This window comes from Anolis sagrei, chromosome 3, assembly GCF_037176765.1.
Source record: "Anolis sagrei isolate rAnoSag1 chromosome 3, rAnoSag1.mat, whole genome shotgun sequence".
NCBI lineage: Eukaryota > Metazoa > Chordata > Lepidosauria > Squamata > Dactyloidae > Anolis > Anolis sagrei.
This window is the reverse complement of record NC_090023.1, coordinates 107,330,079-107,352,328: the sequence shown is the minus strand read 5'-3', so window position 1 is coordinate 107,352,328 and position 22,250 is coordinate 107,330,079. Positions and strand designations below refer to the sequence as shown.

Below are 22,250 nucleotides of genomic sequence, written 5' to 3'. Positions count from 1 at the left end.
GCATTTCCAAAAATTACAACCACTTTTATTTAGCCCACACTCTTGCTGTTCTGTTCAGCATTTACTGTTTAATGGGTACCATATTTCAAATTGAACAGAGTTGAAAGTCCAACAAGGTTAGCTCTGCGCTCTTCCATTTGAGCCAAGATGGAAGCAATAGCCCCATTCAGCCCTGCTGCTCAGGCCCCTTCTACACTACCATATAATCCAGTTCAAATAAGATAATATGGATTTTATATTGCAGTGTAGAAGGGACTTTGAGGGTCGACTAGTCTTCTCTCTACACATCTATTTGTGCTAATTCAAGCTTAGCATTGCCCTTGAATCACAACAAATGGCAGAGGGGCCTAATGGACAGGCTTCAAAAGAGTGCATCTTCTTTTCTGTTCTCAGTGTATGGAGTTGTGGACAGTCTCAGTTGTTATTTAGCAGTTTATGGCCTGCCAAAAATGGGGAGAGGGTGAAAAAAAAGAGGAGACACACCACTTAAAAAGAGGAGTGACATTTGCGTGTGTAGCTGTACATTTAGAACAAATACTCTGATTTCAATGAAAATACAATACATGTTACCCTAGGATAAATTAGATGTCAACCAAAGTTACACAAAGAATTCAAATAAAATATTGGATGGGATGTTGTATCAGTTTATACCAAGTATCTTCTCCCAGCCCAAGGCCCCCAAAGCTGACAGAGATATTATTGGCAGAATGGACCTCCCTCTTCCCATGCAGCTGATGCCCAGTATGCTGGGAGTTGGATTACAATCAGGGCAATAATGCTAATTTTGTAAGTGAATAGTGATGATGAATATGGAACAATTACTTAACTGTGTAACTGTTTCATGTTCATAATTGCTACATAGTTATGATTTGGACACTGTTGCCACAATCATATCACCCTCCCAGCTTACTTTATGAAGCATCAGCTGCATGGTGAGAAGGAGGTCCATTCTGCCAACAATTGGAACATAGTTGAAATATGTTTCCATCAGGTTTTTGGGTTTTGTGGATCTGGCCAGGAGAAGTTACTTATAAAAGTACAAGCTGATATAAGATTATGACCAATAAGTCTAAGTAATGGGGAACATATGGTATATGTATACTTTTCATGGCAACTCAAATCTCCCCAATTTACTGTTTTAAAGAGGGAGTCAGGCTGTGAGATCTGGGAATCCTACAAGAAAGGATAATCAAATTATCCCTCAACGCAGCCATGTTGGTTGGTGGGAGGTTTCTAGAGGCAAGAATCCAGAAAGGCCTTTATTTATTTTTCAAGCTTTGCCTTAAAAACTGCAGGGAATGAGCTGCTCATGTTAAGCTTCTTTAAAGCATTGTTTTAAAATGTGACTCTTTGACATGAGAGACTTGTTTCCTCCCACAGACATGTGGATATGGGACTAAAGATGAAGACTACGGCTGTGTCCCTTGTCCATCTGAAAAGTTTTCTAAAGGTGGCTATCAGATCTGCAGGCGGCACAAGGACTGTGAGGGCTTCTTCCGGGCAACTGTTATGACACCTGGAGATCAAGAGAATGATGCAGAATGTGGGCCTTGTCTCCCCGGGTAAGATTTTAATTAGGAGACTTTGGTATCTGCAAAAAATCACTTAGGCTAGAAGATGTACACACATTTGTCACTTTTGTGCTGCTGGCCACACTTGTTTCAGCATGCGATTAAGAGAATGATAATTAGCTCTAAATAAGTAATAGGCATGCTTTAAGAAACATGTTTGAAATCAAAGAAAGTAGCAGATGCTTATTAAAGCAAATTAAATGTGAAACAAGTGTCAGAATTCGAAGGAACGTTTTGGATGGCAGATGGAGGGGGTAAAAGAAAAAGAATGTGTTCAAAATGGGAATGCCAGTACAAACTCAATCCCAAGTTTGTGATACAAGACATTTTTAAAAAATAAAAATAAGCAAAACAGGAAATCAATGTTATCATTGGTTCCTCTGAAATAAAGGGGAGTTAACATCCTGATTAATTGGACTTATCAACAGGGACAGAATATAATCTTAAAACATTTCCAGTGAAAAACTTGATTGCATTACTAGATTTTTATCTAAGGTGACATTAAATAAATCACTAGGCATGAGATCAGTAAAATTTACTGTTGTTTCCACAATAAAGGTAAAGCATCTTTTAAAAAAGAAAACTGCCTGCATCCAGATAAAGTCAGTTGCACTTCAGGCCCACAGAAATCAATATGAAAAGTTAATTATGCCTTAAATTAAGTCCCATTGATTTCAGTGGTAACTTAGCATGCTGCCAGTAATACTTTTACATTAACACAGTATTACTCTACATATATGTTCTCCACATCTGGTACAGCAGTGCTCCACCACTGGGGGGGGGGGGCACTGTTTTCTACACCATCATATACTACCCAATGTGCAATTCGACTGGAGGGCAATCCGTTTTTGGTATCGGAATTTTATTGGGAACCTCCCAGAAATCGGCTAATCGAAAATTCTGTTTTCAGCTAGTCATTTGAAAGTTCTGGGAAGATCTGGCCAATTGGCAGCAATGGGGAACTTACAAGGTTCCCTCATTCTGTTCCTGGGATCCTTTCCTTTCTTCCTTTCAAGGGAGTCTGGGTTTGAGCAACGGGGTTAAGGAAGCACCCTTCCTGGGACCCTTTCCTTTCTTTCCTTCAAGGGAGCCTTGGTTTGAGCAACAGAATTAAGGAAGCATGCACCACATATTCCCGAATAGAAGGGAAGAAAGTGCACCCAGCAGTCATGTGGGCTGTTTCGGCCAAAAAAGCAAGACAGTTGAGCCCTTACCATTACAGACATCCTAATAAGCCGAGCAAGCCGGATTGTCTAAGGAGAATTGACCAAACCAAAGCCATGCACAAGCCTACTCCCTACCTGTCAGAGCAAGTTAGGATTGCATTTTTAGTCTGGATTCAAGCCAATCTTTATAACATTTGCCCATATCAAATACTCAATAGTCTTAATTCTCCCAAAGCCATGTGCATTCTGTAAAAGGAACGGCAATTTAGAGTTTAATTTGCAGAAAAATAGAATGGCTCTTTGGATCAACCAGTGTTGGTACCAGGTTTTTTTCCTACTCATGACAGAGCATGACTGAACAATCTAAGAGCAACAGAAAGTTTCAAAGAACAACCTGTTGAAAAACTTGATTCTAGCAGCAGACAGGTGCCTGTGCACCAGTGTTTAGTTTTCAATATGTGTCATGCTTATCCTAAGTACAAAATAGTGTGAATTATGAAAATGAGGTTGAAATAGAGGTAGGCACAACTACACCATGCCTAGGCTTCCATCCCAGCTGCTACTGCCTTGGACTTCTTCCTCCACTGCCATTTTCTTTTCCCTTTGTGCCATGTTTTATTTAGATTGTGAGCCTGAGGACAGGGGATTTGAAATTAACAATTTTCAAGCTACTCAGAAAGCCTTTGCAGCAAAGAGTGGCTGCAACGTATAAATACCCCCAAATAAATAAATAAATGAAATCCTCTTTAATGCTTGATTTAACTAGTTGAATAAGGCAGTGAAAGAGAAACCACTTCTAGCCAGAAAAAGAGTAGATAAAGGCATAAATGTGGTTTTAAAAACAGCAATTTTTATCTCCCAAGATAATCAATTACTTCTCAACCTTATTGAATGGCAACAGAGTGAGTTATATTGTTTTGTGTTTTTGTTACAGTTACTACATGTTAGAAAACCGGCCCCGGAATATCTATGGGATGGTTTGCTACTCATGCTCCCTGGCACCTCCAAACACCAAAGAATGTAAGTGTACCATTTAGTTTGAATTCTGTTTCTAAAACTGTTCCATCTGCTTCTTTCCTTTTCTTCCTCACGTACCAGGTGTGCTTAAGGTTCTCATGGTCAGTCTGTATACTAAATGCATCCTTGTGTTCATATATTTTTGTACAAAGTTCTGTGTAACATTGACAATGTTACAATGGTTTTTTACTCTACTTCTTCCAAAAAGATCATCCCAAGCAGTGTACATCATATTGTAAAAAGACACATTGAGTATAGCAATAATGTAGTTTTTTTCAGAGTTCTTTTCGTATTACATACAGATGGTCAAAATCAAAAACTTCTATTGGTAATCATTATATTTTAGTCATCAGCTTTCAAAGGCTAATATGCAGGCATTTCCATATATAGCAACATATCTTTAAGCTCCTCTGCACAGATATGTAAAGGAAAATAAGATAAAAGTAATTCAGGAATGGCTGTCAAATTAGAAAAATGTTGTTGGAACTGGGATCTACATGTGTGACTCAACTAGGAAGAAAGTTGGGCTTTTGACTGACATAAATGCACACTGCTCCTCTATCCCTTACTCTCCACCAACAAATAAAGGTCCATATTGGAAACCTTTAGTAGCTGAAAAGGTGGGTTGTGTGGTGAGATGTGTCATAGTTCCAGCTGTGACAGATATGTGACACATCTCTGTACCTTCCACCTTTCACAGATGAAAACTAGGATATCTGTGGCTAAGTGACATCTCACTATGGTCAAAATTTGATAATAGAATCATAGGCCCCATCCACACTGCCCTAGAATGCAGTTTGAAACTGCATTATATGTTCAGTGTGGACTCATATATTGCAATTCGGTGCAATTGAATTGCATTATGGCATTGTAGATGGTGCCTTAGAGATGGAATAAGAAGAATAGATCAACGAAAAACTGTTTCAGGTTTAGCCTCAACCTACTGCAAAGAGCAATATTCCATTATTTGTGGAAATTGAGTTTCACTATTTCTTCTGCCCTCACTGCCATACAATCCAAATTATCTCCTTTGAACTGGATTATATGAGTCTACACTACCATTTAGTCCAGTTCATAGCAAATAATTATCTGTTTTGGTCATCTGGATTATATGGCAATGTAGATACAGCCTGAGTTAATTAAGTTCAAACTACTTATGAAAACTTTTTTTCACAGTTGTAGTTTAGTTTGCAGCAACTGAAGTAAGTTGAGCACAAAGGAAGAAAGAGGGGGGAAAGCTAAAGAAATTGGGACATTTTCAAAACAGCTTAAAATGGGACAACAGCACTGTCCCTGCCAAACTTGGGCAGTTAGAGGGATGTATCTCCCAGCCTAGGATCTCAGCTATTGTGTGTCATATAAATGCATCACCAGTAGTAGCAAAACAAAGCTGATTTGCTTAATATCTTGAATTACGATGGATGGAACAAGACAAGTGTAGTAGCTTGCTTGAAATAAACAAGATACAACCTGTTAGATTATCAGTAGGCAAATGATATGCCACATTGTTTGCCTGGATTAACTGAAATGCAGTGTAATGGGATAGGGAGGAGGGGAGCACGAGGGAGAAGGAACAGACTGCTATTGACCTGTTGCAACTTGTAATGATGGTGTGAGATCCCAGATCTCTTAAGTCATATCTTCCATTGGAGTGTGAGAAACCACACAAGGTTGATGGGTTGTCAAACAGATGAGCCAAAGCCCAAACTGAAAAGTTTAAACCACTGAATAATGGAAATCATTGACCAATAAACACTGTAAAACACCAAGCTCATGTTGAAAAGTGGTGGGAAAGGGATAACAATGGGGCAGAGGACACAAACGCATATTATGGCAGGAATTTCAAAGTTATATCTAAAAATGGTACTATCCAACGTTGAAGATCTGTTAAGCCTTCTAGAATTGCACATGACGTACATTCCCCAAAGATATTTTTTTAAGCATTCCATGTATCTTTTGGGCAGGGTTGCACAGATCAATCTGGACTTGATGCTGTCACTTTGTCAACAGGCATTCATTGCTGTCAAAATGGATGGCACCAACCTCTGCTAGTGTTTGATTGGTTTCATAGGCCCCTTCCACAAAGCTGTATGAAATCCATATTGAATTGGATTATATAACAATGAGGGATTAGATAATCCAGTTTGAAGCAGATATTGTAGATTACCTGCCTTGATATTCTGGGTTATATGGCTGTGTGGAAAGGCCCATAGTGGTAGGGATAAAGAGTAGAGACAAAAACCCAGAGCATCTGGGGACTGTTATTTAGACCCAGAGCAAACTGAGAAACTCAAGTGGGTTGGAGAAATGATGCCATCCCTTTTGGTGCTCCAGTTTGCTCCGAGGCCTCTTCCACACAGCTGTAGGAACCCACATTGAACTGGATTATATGGCAGTGTGGACTCAAGATAACCCTGTTCAAAGCAAATATTGTGGATGATCTGCCTTGATATTCTGGGTTATATGGCTGTGTGGAAGGGCCTTCAGATTCTCATCAGTTATAATGTAGAAGTATTTTTTTATATATATAATTCAACTATATATACTTTGTCTAACAATTTAATTATTTTGTTTAAACACAAGACCAGGTATTTGACTTGGGTTTATGATTTTAGGATTATAATTAATTTAACCCGAGAACTTCTTAATGGAGTGGAAATCTGGACATCATAACATCCCAAAAACTGAAAATAGCCTTTAACTGATGATGAAAATAATGATGATCGTGTCTTTATGCATGAATTCTTGTTGCTGAAATTAGACATGTGATTCATCCACGTACACCAGGATTAAATGTTTCAATCTTTTGGGCTAATACCTATATTGCTTCCCCCCCCCCCCAATAACATTGGTTAGGCCCCTTCTGCACTGCCATATAATTCACATTATCTGCTTTGAACTGGATTATATGAATCTACACAGCCATATAATCCAATTCAAAGTGGATAATCTGGATTTTATATGGCAGTGTAGAAGGGGCCTTAGAGGACAAAGCCAGGTTATGCATAATGTATGCAGGATTTATTCAAAAGAACAAGTAAAATAAACCAACATATTAAAAAAATCATAATAAGAATAATAACTATTTGGCTTTTGCCTAAAAGGACATATATTAAAGGATATATACTTTGCTTAATAGCTACCAATGCTTGGAAAATCGATTAGGTTTTTTGGGGAAAAGTCACTGAACTGCATACTTTGCTGGCCAAGTTTAAAATTTGTCTTTGTCTTTGACTAAAATATTTTATGTTTTATAATAGTTTTATTTCATTAAAATACATTTTATTTAGGCCATGCACATGTCTTTACCTCATAAGCTGTGAGGCATTTTTCATGCACTACTAGAGAACTTAATTTCCTGTCAAATTTGTCTGACGGAGCTTGGCCAAGAAAGGTTTATATTTACTGGAACTGACGAACAGCAGGGTTTTTTTTTCATTGTAGCATAATGTTATCCACACAAATGTTCCAGTCCCACATTCCCCAACACAATATTATTTTGCTAGAGATTCAAGGTTTTAAACACTGATAATAATAATCAATAATTCCTTTCATATGTGCAATTTAAAACTCACTTTTTTTGCTTAGCTTTGATGCCAACCAACGTGCCTTCTCACTTTTTGAACTCCGTATTCAAGATAATTGAATCCAAACATACTAATCTGTCTTTAAGGTCACAGTTCAAAATACCTGGCCACATGAAAAAGCAGGCATGGTTTTGCGGTTCCCTTGAGGAATTCAGTGCTTGGGTTTAAACACCAAAAGAGATGTTTTAAACTCAGTGAACAACCTAATGACATTTGTTATGTTTAAAACTTTATAACAACAACAAAAAAAAACAAAGCAAAAAAAGCTAGACAAATAGATAACTTCATTCCAAGGATCCCTCTAGATCTACTGGTACACCAAGAAGGCATAAATGCTAAGAAGGCATCAGTCTTAATTGCGTCTTAGGCTCCTTCCACTCAGCTGAAAAAAATCCCCCCACATTTTCTGCTAGGAACTGGAATATATGGCAGTGTGGACTCAGATATCCCAGTTCAAAATAGATATTGTGGGATTTTTTTTGCCTTGATAATACGGGTTGCATCACTGTGTGGAAGGGCCCTGGTGTATATATTGGGTATCTAGATTTCTCATGTGCAACCAGATCTTGAAAAAGTTGTTTTCTTTTATTGTAAATCACCATATAACCATACTGGCGTGGGGATTCTGGGACTTATTGACCCCATACGTAACTCTTAAAAGCTCTGGTCAAAATCCTGAATGGGAGTTATGTGTTTTTTTGGACTATGTGGGAAGTAGACATGGTCAGTTTGTACCCAATAAAGGGCTGCAGCTGAATTAGTACAAAGCAGAGCCAACAAAATCAACAATCTGCACTAATGTAAAATGTGCATTGGGCTCATATTCACTGGTGTTCTGATATGCATCTTCACTAGCAGAATTTCTTAGTATCTCAACTACTTAGCTAAGTCCACATAAAGTTACCATGTTAAATAAAAGTTGTTACAGAATAATTCTAACTTACTGGATAGGCTCCTGGGAAAACAAAATAGGAGGAGAAAGGTGTAGCTGAGCTTTTTATAAGAAGGCAAAAAAAAATCTGTGGTGGCATTCCTAAGAGTCCCCTTGGCATGTCCCTGCAACTAATGATTTCCTTTCTGACAAAACTGCAGTGGATTTCAATATTAATTCTTCCACTCTGATGCTCAAATCAAATCTGGCAAATATCTAGTTGGGTAATAACCATGTGCCAAAATGCATATTTCATAGCTTGGTATCATAAACTTACAAACCACTAGCTGAGGTGACATTTCAATTGTAAAGTTAGCTTTTAAACAGCAGCTAAGTAACAGCTCTAGCCAGTGCACAAAATGTGTCAACTCATAGCTGAAATTTTATAAAGAAAACAGGAAAATGTATGACAAATTTTATTTTTACGATTACAGGTATAGGTATTACTTCGGGTGCATCAGTCAGTTTCTCAAGTACTTCTGGAACAAGTACTCAATCTCCTTTCCGGCCTGTGCACAAAGGTAAGACAAGTAATTTCAGATTTCATTTTTCTGTTTAGAAAACCATAGTAGCTAAATTAACATTTGGCCTTTGGCATGTGGGTCAAGAGGAGAGACAGAATGGAGCCCCAATGAAAAACTGGCTAATCTGAATCAGGGAACCAAAGTTCGCTTGTTCTCTGTCATGACAGTGAAAATTGAGTCTTACGTATGAGTCATTTTTAAACAGTGTAAAAGTTGTTCTTTTAAGATGTCTGAGTTTAAAAGGATATATTTTCTATTTAGAATTCATTTTTCTATTTTCTCATATATGAGGAATCTTCAAAAACAGTTCCTCAGCAGACAGGGTATTTTGGCTCTGTGATTAATTTTGCAAAACTGAAATATATTAAATTAGATTAGAAGTTAATTTGACTCTTTGATCATCAGTATGGATTATTTGGAGTACAGGAATTTAGTACATCACAACTATTGGAGCAAATACTGGTGTATATATATGTGTGTGCTAAAATAGGTTGCAATTTTATAGCACAAATTGGCAAAAGTGTTTTTAATTGCTGGTGCTCATTAAGGCCCCAAACCTTTACGTATGCAAAGCAGGATTTATTGACTTTATGTTCCCAAATGAAGCCCTGTGTAGCTATTGTTTTTAATGAGCCATTGGTATATATTGGGTACCTATGCAATTTCATAGTTAAAATTGGGCACATGCAGCTAAGCAACATTAAATAGTGGTCAAGATGACACAAATTAGGCATGAGGAATAGCATACAAGCTCAGAGATGCTGCAGCAGTTTACTCTTTCCTGGTTCTATAGGGAAGTGCAAGATTCCGACCCTATTACTAAATTCATAGAATGTAAACTACTATTGCATTGAGAATTCAGTTTGCAGAAACAGAAGAACAAAGGGGGAATTGGGAGGAAGAGGAGGAGAGAGAGAGAAGGAGGAGGAGAGAGAAACTGCATTTTTTTTGTAAACTGGATGACAAAGGATTAACCGCAGAACCGTAGCCAGAAAAAAATGGGGTGGGGGGGGGTGTTGAAATTGTTTAAGAGAATCATGAAAAGTAGTTCCGTAACAGAAAATAATTTAAATAGTATGATTCATTCCATATTTTATATAGACTTAATTCAATCAATTTTCTCATCTCTTTCATGGGGGGGGGGGGCTTCAAATGGGTTTTGCCTCCCAGTCATGGTTGGGCCAACTTGGTTGCTTTTACTATATAAGCTATTGCTGCAAGTAATGGCTATGAATAAATTGTCAAAATTTGCTTGACATAGTGCTTGCAGTTCTGGAGGGACTCATTTAATTTTTGCTTCTCATAAACTTAGCATGGGGATTTGGTTAACCAGTTAAAATTCATAAATAAACCAGGTTTTCTTTACTTGAAATTTTCCGGGGGTGTGTGTGTGGTTGAAACCCAGGGGAGGGGATAATCCCCCCCCCCCCCCGGCTTCTGCCCTGATTAACCAGAACTATCTCAATGAAAAGTGATAACTGCCTCTAATTTTGCACATGAAGACATGGTCACTAGAAATTCTTCATGTATGCATATTGTAATGATTTCTGAGGTCTATATCAGGAGCAGTAGCTGATACATGCATATGATTTTGCAGCCTAATTTTCATGCATTTGGGATGGAATCTTTCACAGGCAAGTTTATTTCATCAGACAACCCTGCCCATGGCCTATATAATTGTGCACCAAGCAAAATATGTGAGTCACTAATGCTCCTTTCCAAATAAATCAAGGTGCCACAAAAAAAAACTATAAAAGTGCCCCAAGAGTCCCTAATCTAATTCAATAGGCAAAAACCCATATGGCAAATAATTTAAAATTAAAATTGAATTGCTTCCTTGCTCCTAACGATTTATCATTGTCCTTGCAGATCTGACTGGACAAGGCCATCTTGCTACAGCTCTCATCATTGCGATGTCAACTATATTCATCATGGCCATTGCTATTGTCCTGATCATCATGTTCTACATTGTCAAAACGAAAACATCAGCACAAGGTAACTTGGAGTTAGGAAAGAGGATTCCAGTCCTGAGGCTAGGCTTCAATTGCTGCTGAGAGAGGGTATTAACAAGAGGCATGTTTTCCTCTTCCAGCATGCTGCACCAGCCATCCTGTGAAGACTGTGGAAGCTCCAGCTATTATGCAGGAAGAAAAGAAAGAAGTACAAGGTTGGAAATGTTCTATCATTTCGGGGTTTTACACACTGAATCTCACAGGGATTATGTTGCCCTGGTGCAATGTCCCATGCAAAGTCATTCTTTTAACTGCCTGGTTTCAAATTCCATTTAGTAGAAGAATAATTGGAAAGGCATCAAGGCAATCAAGAATCTAATTGAACAGAGCCCCCACTTCCCGAAATAACACTTAAAATCATGTTTTGTTGAAACAGTCACCCAGAAAATCTAACAAACCAACTGTGGAGTTTGTTTCCAAAAGGTACCAAATCCATCTGAACAAATTTTAGAGGAATCAAAAACAACCTGCTGAGGATATGGATTGTTTTGCTATAAGATGCCATTTCTAAGCCTTGTACAAAAGTGATCTGTAATATTTTAATAGTGTTGATCTGTACATAGTATTCTACTCCTAGCCAACAATGTGCTGCCACCTGTAACTCATTTTTCAATTTTTGGTACCTTTTGGGGGGGGGGGGGACCCTCCATAATTGTGTCTACAATGTTATGATGTTTTGGAGGGGCTTGTGATTTTTATCTTTGTAATGTATTTGTTTGTTTGTTTTTGCAGAAAATGTAGTTATTTTCTCAGAGAAAGATGAATTTGGAAAACTAACAGCAACTCCTGCAAAAGTGGTCAAGAGGTAGGAAACATAAAAACATGCTAGCTGTAATTTGTCTACAGAAATTGTGAAGAAATTTGTGTAGCCCAATCCTGAACTCTGAATTAGGTCTCATTTAGTTCAGTCCCATTTACTTCAGAGTCTCTGTAATAGGTGTGCTATTGCGAACTTAAGGTAAAGGTAAAGGTTTCTCCTGATATTAAGTCTAGTCATGTCCAACTCTGGGGATGGTGCTCATCTCCATTTCTAAGCTGAGAAGCCAGCATTCTCCATAGGCACCTCCAAGGTCATGTGGCCAGCAGGACTGAATGGAGTGCTATTACCTTCCCACAGAAGCATACCTATTGATCTACTCACATTTGCATGTTTTCAAACTGCTAGGTTGGCAGAAACTGGGGCCTAACAAGGGGAGCTCACCCCGCTCCCCAGATTCGAACTGCCAACCTTTCAGTCAACCAGTTCATCAGCTCAGGGGTTTAACCTGCTGCGCCACAAGGGGCCAAGGGATAAATGTAATTACTCCCAAAACAACTGAGGACTTTATCACAACAACTTGCCATTCTGTTACAGCCGTATTAGTGTAGGGTTAGGGATAAATACTAGGTTGAACATTCAATATCACACCTGTCTTCAGGAGTGCAATTGTGTCACTTTGCCATTTTGTGGACTTCCTATCATACTTCCACACACCCTCTTATCCCCAATGGTCCAGCTGTTTGCTTGTTTGCCTGCCTCATGCAATAAAGTCCTTAGAGTTAGCAAAGCTTTCTTAGAAAGGGAAGGACTTAAACTTCTATTCTTGAATGCTTTAAAATTAAAATTGCAACCTACTCATTCTCACATGCAAGCAGCAATATGCTGCATATAAGGTGCTCGAAAATTAATTTCAACTGAAGATGCCAAACCATGTGTGCAAAGGAATAGAAAGTCTGTTCAAATAAATGCATCATTCAAAGAGTATATTTGATCATATTTATAAAATCCCTGGGAACTGAAATGTGGATTTGCTAGGACCTATTTAACTGGGAGTAAACCCCTAATAATCTCAACAAAACTTTGTTCTCAATAGAAATTTATGGAATTGTGCCAGAAAATGTTATTCACTCAAAATTAGGATATAGCTGGGGGGACACGTCCATATGATTTAGTTTAAGACAAGGAATACTGTTGAAATATTTACTTAAATCAATAACCAAGCCAAAGCCACTACTGGTGGTCATTCATGTCATATTTACAGAACCTTATCTTTATATTTTCTTTCCAGTGAAAATGACGCTTCCTCAGAGAATGAGAGACTTTTAAGTCGAAGCATGGACAGTGATGAAGAAGCTGCAATTGACAAACAAGGAACGCCAGATCTGTGCTTGTTGTCTCTAGTCCATCTGGCTCGAGATAAATCTTCTACAAACAACAAATCTACTGGCGTAAGTCTTTGGATATATTCTTTAAAATGGTGCCAGATAGAGTGATGAACTGCTCTTTTGAAGGATATTGGAGGAAAGAATACAGTACATAAAATAATCACTGGTGTCTGAGCAGGCATCTACACTGTAGAATTAATGCAATTTGACTCCACTTTATCTGCTGTGGCCCAATGCTATGGAACTTCTAGGTGAGGCACCAGCACTCCTTGGTAGAGAAGTTAAAGATCTTGTAAAACTACAATTCCTATGACATGCAAACTCCCTTTAAGATATGTGTCTGCTGTACCCTTGTTGGTTATCAAAACACCAAAAGAACCACAATAAAAAATATATTGGAGACAATGAAGGAAAATTAAAACATAATGAGTTGAACAGTAGATTGAAAATGAAATTAGGCAAGGCTGAGAAAACCTGCCTTATTCCAGAATTTGTATGAGCTGATTAGATGAAGCTTAAAGCAGAGCCAAAATAACAAAAGCACATACTAACACAATTGGATACAGATATGAAAGAATTCTGAACCAGGGAAAAATAACAACAAAATGAGCACAATTAGTTTTACTTATATCCATCATGTTGACTGAGAAAAATAAATCTTCATAGAAATGTTGTGATTGTTCTTTGCCGTAAATCTCCTGCATATATGCTCAGAATAAGAACAAAACAAAATGTATCTGAACTAAAATGCATAGCTATATATGTACATAGGGGTTGATGGATCTAAACACACATTGGGAACTCTGCTTTTAAAACAGGATTTTCTTGCCCTATCCCCATTTACAGGCCAGTAAAAACCAATTTTTGATGAAGGGCCAGAGCCCCTCAATAACTCTTGATTGTGCCACAGGGCCAGGGCATATTTCATGCAATGAGGTTCCCAGCTTCTATGGCAGCATTCACTCATCTCGCCTAAAAATGTTTTTTTATAAATGTAAATAAATAAATAAATAAAAGGAAAAGAAAAAAAACGCAAGGGGGAAGTAGCACAGTGAGAGGGCAAAGTTATATCACTCACCCAAAAGTGTATCTTTGTATAGCCAAGGTATTGCAATTGTGTGACACCAGTGGTTATGCAATCTTACACATCACCTTGACAGGATGTAGCACTATTTTGCAGCACTGAATTATTGTTTGTTTATTAATTAATTATTTATTTACCCCATTTATATTCTGTCCTTCTCAACCCCGAAGGAGACTCAGGGCTGCCTTACAAAACCAACAATTCAATGCCACATATTTAAACATTGGTAAATAAACAAAATTAAAACATTGATTAAAATTGCATGATCCAAATCATATTCCAGGGCTGGTCTGAGTTGTCATTAAGTTGATTTGTAGTGTCGTATTGCACTACTTCCTTTACTGATCCCAGGGCCATGATTTCAGTTTTTTCCTGAAGGTCAGGAGGGATGGGGCAAATCTAATTTCAATGGGGAGGGAGTTTCATAGATGAGGGGCCACTACTGTCTCTCGTCCCCACGTTTGTGAGGGGGGTGGGACCGAGAGCAGGGCCTCCCCCGATTATTTTAACCTTCGAGGTGGGCCATAGAAGGAATGGCATGGGATGACTTTAGTAGACTTCTTGGTGGAGCACCTTGTGTGCTTACAAGTTTGATCCACTCATAATAAATATTCTGCTCTACAAAATGGTATGCTGCAATACACAGTTACTTTTACATTAGCTTCTTCTTCATAATCTATTCTCCTTCTTCTTGCAATGGAAAGGAAAAAAATGAAGTAGGACCTTCAAGTCTTGCCTTGAGCTCTCTGAATAATTATATTCAGCTACTTTTTCATATTTCAATAGGCATTGCTTGCACTTCAATGACAACAAACCTGTCTCCACAACTACAAAAGCTAAACACTGCTTTTAAAGAACCTCCACATCAAAGATTCACAGCATAGTACATTTTGCATTTCATACTAAATTAATTTCTTTCTTCCATCCTAGTTGAAGAATACACAAAACACACTGTCTCTATTTTTCTCTTCACACATTTCCAAAGAAGTTCTGAAAGTCCACGCTTTAATAATAAATGTTTTTTATCTTTTATTTTCTTCAGATACAAAGCCGGAGGAAAAAGATTCTTGATCTGTATGCTAATGTATGCAGTGTTGCAGAAGGTAAGTGAAAATATGTATCAACTGAAAATATTACCCTATTCATCTCATCACCTGCTTTCTGAAATAATAAACTGCTGATACGACTCAATCAATCGATTATTGATAAAGCCAGTTCAAAGGGGAAGTTTTTAAAAAAAATGTTTTGGAATAATTTACATATTTTGGGAATGTAGCTAGAAAGGCACTTTGGTTATATAGATCTGACATTGTTAGTGACATCTGCATGGCCCAATTTTTTTTATTATTGTTGAAGCTCGAATTCTCTTTTTCCCTCATGTAACCAACAAAACCCCTCCAGTAACCTATCCTTTCCATACTGCATTTCTCAAGATTTTCATTTATCAGTTTGTTTCTGTATAGTTTGGAGGAATGGGCAACAGAGAAGCATCCAACTATGGGCCTGCAGCAAGATGCAGAATGACAATGGGATTCGCCAGGATCTCTGTGCTGTGCATCAAGCTACAGGCACATAGCCTGGCTGTTCTCTGCTTCAGCCCCAACTCTCTCCATGGGTAATAAATGGTCATGTTGGCACATTTAGCATGTAATAGTTAGGGTTTCTTTTGGAAGGGGTTAAATAGGAGACAGGGCGTTGTTCAGCTCCATGGAATTTTTATGCCTCATTTCCTGATGGAATACCTTGACTATATATTTTCACCTGTCAAAATTGCTATACTGTCTTAATAACCTTTTGACGCATTTGAGAAATGCTCTCTCTCAGGGTGTGATTTGTTGTTAGCCTCAAATAAGATGGGGAAAGCTAGTAGGCCTCACTAGGAATGTCACCCTTTACCTGAGATATGTGTTGCCCCTGAGGAGAAAATAATGATTCATTTTAAAAGAAAGATTCTTTTTTGATGCTTGTGAATGGATACTCCAAGCCTTGACTGGAGAGGGAACTTGTATCTCTCCCCCTGGGCAAAAGCCTCCAATTAAATTTTCTTGCCTTATATGATGGCTTGCTGTAAACTTACACCAGTAGTAAAAATGACATGAAGATGAGAAAAGAAGGAAGCAAGTTGAGGATGAGAGAAATAATGGATCAACAGCTTTGGGTAAAACAAATATGTTTGGAAAGAAAGAATGTTTTGGCTTTACCTGATGCCCAAGCAGAACATTGTGTAACCAAACAACATTTTGTTGTTATTTTCATTGCAAGAAGAAGCAAAAACAAACTGAAGGGGGATGTGTGTGTACGTGTGTGTGAAAAAATATTCAGCATAGGGCTAAATCAAGTGTACATTCCAAGTATAGTAGTCCCACTGAGTGGAGACATTATATTTGTTAGTTACTATTTAGATGAGCCACGTTGATTTTGGTAGATCTACTCAACCTTAGACAAAACACTGGATTTTGCCTGCACACAATGATAATGAAGATAATTTCATAGGTCAGGGTGGGAATCATGGAGCCCTCCAGACATTTTTTGACTGCCAGCAGACAGACAATATAGTCACTTGCAATGAATGCAAACAGATGCACTCCAACAACTGAATTGCTGTGTAATTCACATCTTTACCCCAGATTTAAATGTAAAGGTATTACCCTTTAGAAGCAAAATGTGTGGATTTATCTTGGTGTTAATCTAGTTTCAAACTTTTGTTCTAGGTCTCAGTCCCACAGAGCTGCCTTTTGATTGTCTGGAGAAGACTAGCAGGATGCTCAGCTCTACATACAACACTGAAAAAGCTATTGTGAAGACTTGGCGTCACCTTGCCGAAAGCTTTGGACTGAAGCGTGATGAAATTGGGGGCATGACAGATGGCATGCAACTCTTTGATCGCATCAGCACAGCAGGCTACAGTATCCCAGAACTCTTAACAAAACTAGTGCAAATTGAGCGGTTAGATGCTGTGGAGTCTCTCTGCGCGGATATTTTGGAGTGGGCACAAGTTATGCCCAAACCTGAACCAGTGGTGGCTTCGTGACATGCATTGCTCTGATGTACATTTCCAAAGAATTTAAATGGATTCCAAGAGCAAGGGGACCCAGAATGGGGCAGAATCTTGGAAGCAAAGATGGCCTTCAAACATCAATAGCATTTGATGTACTTCCGAGAATTAAATGCTTGAAGGTTTGCCATGGTTGTCATTAGAGACAAATGCAAGGAGCTAAACCAGTAGACTTCTTGAATGAGAACAACTAGGACAAGTGGACTGAGAAAAGATGTTAAGGTTCATTTCCTACTCAGCTGACAAGTATACACATCAATCTGCCCATATCATGACTGGTTTTGAAGAAATTTTATTGTCTTATTGTGGCTTGTTCTCTTCCAGTCTGCAACTGTTAGTAACTGCTATTAGATATAACATGGATACACACAGGAATGTAATTTCTGTTTCTGTATACACCATCTCAATTTCTTCTCATCACTTTTTAAACAAAAGCAACAAATACTTTGAAACTATATTTACTTATATGGACTGGCCTATAAGCCTATATCTCCAGTTTTCAGGACATGAAAATTCTTGGCATGTGTGGTCCACACAGACATTTCAGAACTATTTGTTATACACATACATATATACTAATGCAAATATGTACTAATTATAAGGTTACCAGGATATATCTATTAATATGATCAATGCTTTAAGAAAAATATTCTTGTGGCCATATTTTATACATCAATAATCATAAGATATCTGGGGATATTATGCTAACTCTCCAAAATAGATAACTATAGAGATTCGTTGATAAAACATCTCTAACTGGTGTTTACACAGTTTTCAGGTTCGAATGTAGTAAACTCAATTAATAGAAAATAGTCAAAAATATTACTACTATGTTGGATTGTTATGATGTCAACTGCATTTATGATCTTCTTTAACCAAAATAATAGTTTCCATGGGCAACTCTAAGAGGAACTATTAATGGGGCCATCAGTACCAATCAGTACACCATATAGCCAAGAGTGTAAGTCTAAGGCTTTAAACTCTCTTTTCTCCTCCTTCTCTCCTGTGCACAAGGAGAGTCAAATCCACTTTTGAAGGAATCACACTTTCCTGTTACCCCTTAACTGTACTTTACTTTTACTTTAATTAATTAATAAGCAAGGTGAGAACGTCTGTTAATTGTATGGGCTTTCAATTCACCTACTAATTTATGGAGACTCCATGCATTTTGTACCATTTTCTTAGGCAAGTAATACTCAGTAGTGGCTTTGCCAGTTTCTTCCTCGGAAATAGAGCCCACATCATCTAGTATTCTTTGGCAGCCTTGCATCCAAGTGTTAACCAAGATTAGACAGGATCAGGTGCCATTAGGGTGTTCAGGCCCTGATTACCCACTATTTAAAAAGTTAGTTTCCTGAATTGAGACAAAACAGGAAGCTACACTTTGTTGAAAAGCAAATGTATTTTATCCTTCCTTGCATTGAGAACTTTTTTGTGGAACATAATCCATTCTGGTGTTGGCACAGTGCCCCTCAGTATTGACACTGAGAAAGAGGACAGGAGGCACCGTGTCTGCTCTTCTCTCAGTTTGAATACTTTGTAGTTTGACCAGTGGATCTATGTATCATTACTCCTGCACTGAGGGGCCTTATGCAAATACCTTCCCATGTAAAGCATATGCCAGTGATATGATAATTTATGCTCCTGTTTTTTAAATTACAAAAGAAAAAGGATAAGCAACCTATATTTTAAACAGAAAGCCCTTGCGAAACCATAATTACTAGTACATCGACCAATGACTAGCTTAATAACCAAGCTGGTTAATTTATTATTCGGTTTGTCACAAAGTGCCAGGTTGACAATTCTCAGAAATTATTATTATTAAAAGAAACTTCACAACTTAAAAAGCAATAATATTTTAATTACATGTTGCATGACTGAGCAAATGATAACTCATATTCTTGAAGATAATAAAAAGGCCTACCCCCTACTTGCTCAGCCCTGAAGAAATGAGAATTTAAAAAGTCACTACTTTAATAGGGTCAATGTAATGAATATTTAATATTGTCCTTCAGTGTGTCTTTGTTAGTCTGTGAGCTCTTATATTCTAAGCTTAAAGTATATATAGCTGTGTTTGAAATCTGAAAAAGGTACTTTTGAGTGCAGTTCAGTTTCTTTCCAGTACCATTTACAGTATCCTAAATAAATACAAGAACTAGACACACCCTTTGGATCAACAGCTGAAACCATGCCCTCTGGTCCTGTGTGCAGGTTTAGTATTCATTTGTGTGCAGAACAAATCTGAACACTGTGTTGAGCTGTGACAGCTCCTCTTTGTGTGGAGAAAAACATCTACCAATGCTGAAGCTACCAGACAGTTTTGGATTAGAAAGGACCCAATTCAGAAATGTCTGATGCAGTGGTTGGTTATGCCATAGATCAGTGGTTTCCAACCTTTGGGCCTCCAGTTGTTTTGGACTTCAACTCCCAGAAATCCCAGCTAGTTTACCAACTGTTAGGAACTGTGGGAGCTGACGTCCAAAACACCTGGAGGCCCAAAGGTTGGGGACTACTGTCATAGATGCTCCACCTAGTGATCTGAGGTCTTCCTTCTAATTTTATAATTATTTAGATGAAAAATACAGTCAGTGATGGAAATATAGCACATTAATCCTGTCCACAGTCTTGAACATCAAGGTTGGATTCTCACTCTTGCTCTGTTCTATTGGTTGGGGAAATCCACCAGCACAGATTGCTTTCTGCTGGCAGAACATAACTGTGGGGTTACTATAAAATGTTCAGTAATTTCAGTCCTTCCATTTTGCACCGTTGCATCAATTGTAGGTGTAATTTTTCATCCCCATCCCTGTGTCCTATTTACACATTTCTCTACCACTAAATGTTTATCTGTCATTTAGTTCACTGATCGTAATTTTCTTAAAGAAATTCATTTTTAGTGATTCAAGTTGCTGATTACCTTTACAGTACTTTTCATTATTATTTTAAAAATACACTCAAATTTTAAAAAATCTTCTCATTCATTCTAATAAAGTAGCTCAAGAATAATGAGTATACTTAACTCATGTCAAAGAAGAACATTTGTTGTCTTCCTTTTAAAAACATATTACAGTAGAGGCTCGCTTATCCAACGTTCCATATTATCCAATGCAATCTGCCTCCCACCCAGATCCACAGGTGAGGGAAGTGGAGTATATATTTATCTGTGGAATAATGTCCAGGGTGGGAGAAAGAAAGAATCCTTGTCTGTTTTGGTGCTAAATTTGTAAATACAGTACTTACTACAGAACGGCACCATATATTGAACTGCACTTTTCTGTAAATTTGTTGTAAAACATAATGTTTTGGTGCTAAATTTGTGAAATCATAATATAATTTGATGTTTAATAGGCTTTTCCTTAATCCCTCCTTAATATCCAACATTTTTGCTTATCCGACATTCTGCCGGCCCATTTATGTTGGATAAGTGAGACTCTACCATACTTCCAAGTTTTGTGCTATACAGTTTAAGAGGCAAAATATGCAGCAGCTATTTCTATTCATGGGCAGCATCAGGACCTTGACGTGAATAGTACCAATGTGAAGACTGTGCTATTTATATGTTATTTTGTCTAGCTTATAAATACGCTTGTTGTTGTGTTACCAAGAGCGCAAAAGCATTTTTAAAGGCAAAAAGCAAGACTAGTTCTTCATTTCTTGCCAGCATTACTTCTGTTGTTACAATTCTGTGTAATTCTGTATATATAACTTATTATTATTGTACATTATGAACAAATAAATAATCTAATACGATAAAGCATGGTGAGGTTTTTGTTTTCAATTCTATAGTTCAGTTTATAATTTCCATGATAAAACATGGATTGGAAATCCATTAGTCCCACCACTAAACTGGTACATTATCTTCTATCTCCTCCTAATGTTTTTTTTCTTTTCTTGCTGGTATGTGTACATGTTTACACTTAAGTAAGTTTACAATTTTGTGTCAGGCCACATTCATAGGTGTCCTAGGATTGGACAAGTCTGACTGAAACAACAGAGAACAACACGTAATCCTGCTGAATTATAATAATAATAATATTTATTTATTTGATCAGTCATATGACTATTTCAAAATAGAACATGAGTAAAAAACAAGGCAAAAAGGTGAGGACAGCAGCTGACCAACATGTAATCCATTCACACAAAAACTCCATTTTGAAGTAGCTTGAACCTCTCACAGCAGTAGCTAACCAGTGGGAGCTCACACCTCTCCCCAGATTCGAACCTGCGACCTTTCGGTCAGCAAGTTTAGCAGCTTAATGGTTTAACACACTGCGCCACCGGGGTCTAAGAAGTTCCTTGGAAATTACAAATGAATTATGTAGCTAATGTCTGAACTTTCTTTTATGTTAAGGTTTGAATCTGTAAATATTTCCCCATTTAATGTAGACTATTCAAACCACTGTAGACCGGTGTACCTATGTCTTAAAATGTCAATCCTCACACTGAAAAATAGGTTACTGTTTAAAGTTAGCTTGCAGAGGTATGATGACATCTGGTTGTAACTTGTACACCTGTTAGTTTAATGGTGTTTCATAACTCATGTAGAAACCATCACGTATCTATACCATATGCAGAACTTTGATCACAACAACCATTATGGCCTTTGACAAAATGATCTTGAATCAGAAAAAAATAATCTCAAAATTCCTTTCTTCACACATCGACTGGTCGATTCAACAAAAATATGAACCATTCCAATCTCACATATGAGGGAGAGAGAAGCAGAGATGACGATGGTTACATTTTCACCATATACAATATGAAATGGGAGGCATGTCATACAGAAGTGATACCACCATTAGAAATCCTTCTCCAGTGCTCAGCATGAGGCAGATCTGAGGCCTTATTGGGCATGGCCAAAAAAATGAGAAATCTTAATTTTCTATCCTAGAGCTAGTCAAATGAAAGCCACCTTAGTTCTCTGCCTCTCAGCAGAGTCAGGCCCCTTCTCCACTGTCATATATCTCAGAATCTGATCCCAGATTATCTCGCAGTGTAGAGTCATATAATCCACTTCAAAGCAGATAATCTGAGATCAGATTCTGGGATATAGTGTACATCTAGCCTCAGAAACCAGAGTAATTCTCTCACCACCACCCTCCCCTTTTACTATTTCAGTACACTATTGTTGCATTAAGGCCTGAATTCTGTAGGTTTG

The 22,250-nt window shown here is 37.8% G+C and overlaps 1 protein-coding gene across 3 annotated transcripts in view; it reads left to right on the top strand.

The window, feature by feature from the left end:
- Positions 1–20,846, top strand: part of EDAR (ectodysplasin A receptor) — an 85,709-nt gene extending 64,863 nt beyond the window's left edge. For all 3 annotated transcript variants that reach the window (XM_067466843.1, XM_067466842.1, XM_060769687.2), the window contains 9 exons: positions 1,381–1,562; positions 3,672–3,757; positions 8,707–8,793; positions 10,666–10,791; positions 10,889–10,963; positions 11,541–11,613; positions 12,857–13,016; positions 15,080–15,140; positions 16,749–20,846. In XM_067466843.1, the coding sequence (XP_067322944.1) occupies positions 1,381–1,562; positions 3,672–3,757; positions 8,707–8,793; positions 10,666–10,791; positions 10,889–10,963; positions 11,541–11,613; positions 12,857–13,016; positions 15,080–15,140; positions 16,749–17,068 (1,170 nt within the window). In that variant the 3' untranslated portion in view covers positions 17,069–20,846. The remainder of the gene's footprint in view (positions 1–1,380; positions 1,563–3,671; positions 3,758–8,706; positions 8,794–10,665; positions 10,792–10,888; positions 10,964–11,540; positions 11,614–12,856; positions 13,017–15,079; positions 15,141–16,748) is intronic.
- Positions 20,847–22,250: the final 1,404 nt, after the last annotated feature.